The sequence below is a fragment of the Oryzias latipes genome, chromosome 18 (genome assembly GCF_002234675.1).
Source record: "Oryzias latipes chromosome 18, ASM223467v1".
NCBI lineage: Eukaryota > Metazoa > Chordata > Actinopteri > Beloniformes > Adrianichthyidae > Oryzias > Oryzias latipes.
Genome location: NC_019876.2, coordinates 3,386,481 through 3,392,209, shown reverse-complemented (window position 1 = coordinate 3,392,209; position 5,729 = coordinate 3,386,481). Strand labels below are relative to the sequence as shown.

At 43.1% G+C, this 5,729-nt stretch overlaps 1 protein-coding gene across 1 annotated transcript; it reads right to left on the bottom strand.

The window, feature by feature from the left end:
* Positions 1–1,937: 1,937 nt before the first annotated feature.
* LOC101173894 (tripartite motif-containing protein 16-like) lies at positions 1,938–4,539 on the bottom strand. The gene has a single exon (XM_011487243.3). The coding sequence runs from the start codon at positions 3,990–3,992 to the stop codon at positions 2,316–2,318; it is 1,677 nt and encodes a 558-aa protein (XP_011485545.1). The 5' UTR covers positions 3,993–4,539; the 3' UTR covers positions 1,938–2,315.
* Positions 4,540–5,729: the final 1,190 nt, after the last annotated feature.

Sequence of the window (5,729 nt, the reverse complement as noted above, 5' to 3'; positions counted from 1 at the left end):
GTGGAAGGGGCGGGAACAGGAACCAAACTTTGACCTTTATGTCATCTGGGGGGGAGGGGTTTAAAATTGTTTTCAACAAGTTAACAACATGGAGGTTTTTATGTCCACTTATGAGTTCATGGACTCATTTATCTCAGTTTTAGGTTTAAAAACCCTCCATTTTTTCTGAGGTTTTAACATTCTAGTCCAAAATCCTTTCCATTTAAAAACCCAGTGTGTCACTTTCCTCTTCCTGTTTTTATGTTTTCTGTTGCTACCATCTAGTGTTTGAACTGCAGCCCTGCAAATCACAGGAGACGTCCCACCTCACATTACAAGCCTTTTTATTTACAAATTTTCTTCTTTGATTTTTCTCCCTTTTTGTATTTTAACATTTCAGAAATGTTCACGAAATAATCAAACAAAACTCAACTTTATTCAGCAAAGACAATCACACAAACACTAAAACACCTAACAGATCATTTTATCAGCGCTTACAGTTTGAATGAGTCGCTTGTTTCGAAATCACAGACACAAAATCTTTATTAAATTACATTTTGCATAATAGTTTTTTTTTCAAAGTTTAAACAAATATTTGTCAGTAACTCAAATATTACCAGTTTTAAACCAATGATCTAAAAAAATTGCAAATATCCCATCATTTGCGATTTTCTCGTAAACAAAAGCAGTGTATTTTTTGAGGTTTTCCATTGACTGTGTTGGAGAACTGGACTGAATGATTGTGACATCAGAAAATGGTTGACTTCTAGCTCCAACAAAATAGTCTATTTATTCGCCATTTTTTCCCAGTACGGATGCCACCATGTTGGAGCCAGACATCGTCAGTAATGATTTATGCCAACCGGTCTCAACAACCACGACTGAGCTTGTCAAAAGGCCACACCCCTTCCACCTGAAAGTGGGATTGGGAGAATCTGTCAAACCTTTTGAATGTTCGGCGTGAGACCACCTGCTTTTATTGAGGCAACTAATTGGTCAGTTTATAACTTGAATAACTTGAAATTATTAAATAACACGAAGAAAAGAGGATTATCGAGAACATGTTAAAAAAAAGTAAATGAGCCAGAATGGTTCTTCTGACCAATAGAATAACTGAGAAACAGCTGGTTATTTCTCTATAGAAGTCTGTGGGATTTTGGCTTCTTGGAACCATCAGGTACTTCCTGTTTGGAACGCCAGTGGGAAGGAGTCACTCAGTCCAGTTCTCATGTACAGTCAATGGGTTTTCATCAGACTCCCGTTAATAAAAAACAGATTTGACTCTACTAGTGAGCAGTACTCAAACCAAGCTTGTTCTAAAGCTTCTCCGTGATCCAGAAGATCCGTTCGCAGAGAGTGCTTCATGGTGCTGATAGACGTGCCGAAGATTTGTAGTCTCAAGTTGGTAAGCAGCTTGAAATTCTGATGTTTTCTCCAAAGCGGGCTCCTCCCCCATATTTCAGCGCATTGGATCAGGGCACGGAATCTGATTGTCCCTCCTTTCATGACTCCTTCATTGGGGGGCTCAACCCATTCTATGTTTGCATTTGCTTAGGAGGTACCTGGAGGATCTTCTTGTTTTTCTTTCAACTTATTTTCTGCTGGGAAGTCTCATCGACCCGTCAGCAGAGCTGAGGTCACCTAAAGGTGGACCGCCCTGCATTGACCAAGCCCCAGACTCGAACAAGGATTTGATGTTCTTGGACTATCTTTGCTGACAAGTCTTTGGAATCTCCTGTACACAAAGGTGTGGTGTCTCTGAACTGGCATAGGGGTCCCCCTTTTGGCCAACAGTTGAGAGCTGTCAGTCTTTCTACACAAAGAGTGGAGAATGGTTGGTATCATCAGAAGATCGGGGTATTTCAGGAGGGAACTACACTCTTGAAAGAGTTGTCCTTTTTTTACAGTTACTCATCATCACCTAGATCTCGGTTGCAGCCAAAGTACAGTACATAGACTTTTTTGTGACATTGGAATTTTATTATCATTTTTACAGATTACTTGATTCTGTTTTCATGGAAGCAGTTTGCCGCAAATAATTCAACCAAACTGGTGAGTTTACTCTCATGGTAGGAATAACACGTCAATGTAAGGGTGGGGTCATAGGATAGCACAAGGGTTACAGTAAATGTAGCTATTTAAGGTGATTTAAAGTGCTCAGAGGGATTGACAGGCTCCATTATTGATCAAACACAGGAATGCAAACATCAACAAAACAAGTCCACCAAAAGACTTTCTACATTTGTGCTGTGAAGAAATGATACAAATACCAGTTCTAAACAAAAATAAAGTAAAATGTAGATATTTGATCAAGTTCTTCCTGAAAGGATCTCTGTCTATTTCAATTTTTTAAAGGTTGCTGTAGGGCGGCAGTACATGTTGCTATTTTCACAAAACAGGAGTCCGGCGTGTAGCGGCTGAGTGAAGGTAGTCTGGACTCTGTGGAGCAGGGTCATGGTTTCAGAGACGCTGTAAAAGGCCAGAACACCTGCTCTGTGGTCCAGGTACACTCCCACCCTGGAGGAACTGGGACCCGAGAGGCGGGTTCGAATATTCCCGTGAGAAAAAGTGTACCTGTCGCAGAGACCACAGTGAAGTGACCATGATTTGTCATTGAACCCAAATACAGAGTCTGTTGAATGTCCTGTTCTGCTGATGTTCTTGTACGCAACTGCGACCCAAAGCTCTCCTTCGTTCCACTCCACCTCCCAGTAAGAGCGTCCAGTCAGACTCTCTGTGCTCAGAACTTGAGGCCAGAAGCTGAATCTGTCTGGATGATCAGGATAAGACTGATCATCACTCATTTCTGATACACTTCTGTTCTCATCAGATAGAACCAGACGTGTGTGTGCGGTGTTTGGATCCAGCCTGACTTCTTTTGAAATTTTCAAGAAGTCCTCCTTCGTCTTTGGTTCTGCTTTTGGTGATAGCACGTCCATTTTAGCCTCAGCCAGGGAGATGTTTGCCCGTTTGTCCCTCAGGAGCTCCTGTAGTTTGTCTCTGGTGTCTGCCACAGCTGCTGTCGCCTCCTCAAAATACCTCCGAGGACGAAGGTGGAAGCTGGATGAGTGTGTGGACTCCCTGAGTGCAGACAGTGAGGGGTATCTGTGCAGGAACTGGCTGTGGTCCTCTGTCTGAGAGAGCTGCTCCATCTCTCTGTCTTTGCTCTGCAGATCTCTGATCTCCTGCTCCAGCTTCTCCTGAAGATCCAGGACTCGATTCACTTCGTCCTCCTGCTGGGATCTGATCTGCTGCTTCACCTCAGAGCTTCTTTTCTGGAGGAGACGGATCATCTCAGAGAAGATCTCCTCACTGTCCTCCACTGATTTGTCAGCAGAAACCTTTATATTCTCCACCTCCTGCTGGAACAGCCTCATGTCTTTCTCTCTGTACTTGATCTTCTGCTGGATTTGTTGTCGAATCTTCTTGAGGTCCTGTTGCTTCTTGGTTCTTTCTGTCGCTGTTGAGACCGTCTCATGGCCTTTGTGTTCGCCCATCAGACAGAGATAACAGATGCACCGCTGATCAGTACGACAGAAGATCTTCATGATCTTATTGTGACGTGAGCAGACCTTCTGCTTTAGGCTTTTGGAAGCTTCAACAAGTTCATGATTTTCTATAGAGTCATAGTGAGGTTGGAGATGTTCCTCACAGTAAGAAGCCAGACAGTCCAGACAGGACTTGACGGCTTTCATCTTCCTCCCAGAGCAGACGTCACAGGACACGTCTTCAGGTCCAGCGTAGCAGAGATCAGATCTGAGTTCAGTCTTCTTCAGCTCCTCCACTAACTCTGCTAACATGGTGTTCTTCACCAGAACCGGCCTGGGAGTGAAGGCCTCTCTGCACTGAGGACAGCTGTAGAATCTTCTCTGAACTTCGTCATCCCAGCAGGTCTTGATACAGTCCATGCAGTAGCTGTGTCCACAGGGAATGGTGACCGGAGTCTTCAGTAGATCCAGACAGATGGAGCAAGCAAACTTCAGAGGATCCATTGCACTTCCCCCCTGTGCCATTTTTCTTCACCTTGACTCGGCAGCAGGAGATGTGTTCTGCTTTAGCCGATCAGATGACTGCACGCCACACCTGTTCTCCTCAGGTACATTAAAGGGGAGGAACCAGGAAACTACAATGAAAGTTGGAGCAGTTTAACCTTTAATCCACTGCAGGAGCAGCAGGATGGACTTTGGAATATATTATAACGATGGTAAATGATTGTTGTGTTTCACAAAAACAAAACTTTTAAAGATTGAATCTTACGGTGGAAAAAAGGTTTGACTGTGTTTAAATTCACCTGCTGTCCTCAGAGCACTGAAAGTCCAACGTTGTTGATGAATACTGTGGAAAATGACGGACGGCGGTAAAGGAAGAGCGTCTGGTTCAGCAGCAGACCGCTGGGATGTCTGTTAATGTTCAAACTGACTTCTGTGAGCAGATTTTCCATCTCACATTCACATCTCACATCTGACATTGTTTTAGGGAAACCGTTTAGCGTGTTGGTTTTGCTTTCACTTGTCTTGTTGGTCGTATCATGAAGCATGTAGGAGGCCGTCTAAACAGTGGGTTACAGTGTACCATCGTTTTGGTTCTTTTGGTTTGAGGCCCAAATGCTAAATGAGTTCTGGTAAATCGCCTGTCCGTCCTGGGGGAGCATCCCTCCTTCATGTGGACACCCATGAGGTTTCTTCTTTTTCTCCAGAATCCGTTTTTTTCAGGAGTTTTTCCTTATTGTGAGGGAGGGTCTAAGGGCAGGGATGTCCAGTTTAGTGTAGTTAGTGCAGTTTAGAATTTTTCTATTGAATTGTATGAATTCATGATCCTTTTGATTTTATGTTTACCCTACATTTATCCACACAAAGCCCATCCAGAGACCATTTATGTAATTCCAAAGGATTCTGAAGCAGAGGAAAAGCAGCTTTGTGCTGATCTGAAATACTTTACGGCAGTAAAGTTTTTACGCATTTAACATCAATCAGCTGATACTGACATGGAGAAGAGCGGCTGAAAGGGTTGCATAGTGGCTCAAGGCCTCTTTTCCCCTCATCAGGATCCGTTGGAATTACAGTGATTGCTCAAAGAGTTGGAGTTCTACTCTGTTGACACTGGGAACTTTAGCTCATGGTATTCTCGCTGGATGAGCAGGGAGGGGCTTCATCTTTCTCTACTGTTTCCGGAATGCCTTTCTTCAGTTATAAGAGGCTCAGTGCCAAATTTTGAAGTGGAGCACATTTTCAAACAGTTGGTACTTCTGTGAATTACAAGGAACGCCATCCTGCATGTCACTACCCAATCTGAGTCCCTGATTGGTCAAAGTTGCCTGATTGGCCTGGTTTAGCTGTCAACGGTGGCGCGCTTTGTAAGTAGAGTTCAAAAATCGTCATGGCAACTTGCGTTGTGACGTGTGAACGCGAGAGTTTTGATGGCGGACGCCAGAAAAACGCCGTCCATACCAAATTGCATTTATGATGCATTAAAACACTGTATTTACATTTTCAAACATATATTGAAGCCCATCACAAAGCAATGTCAACATACCTACAAAATATCATTCTAGTAATGTATTGTAAATATTTTATAATAATTATCTAAAACGACATCACTACTTCAGAGACGATTCTGGTCTTTTATGGGTCATAGGCCAAGAACTAAATGAGTCTGCTGTTTGCTAATGAGTTTTGGTTTCTAGTCACCTCTGTAGAAAAGTTTCACTCAGATAAAATGTTGCTGCTGTTTGATGATGACAGGAGGCTAAC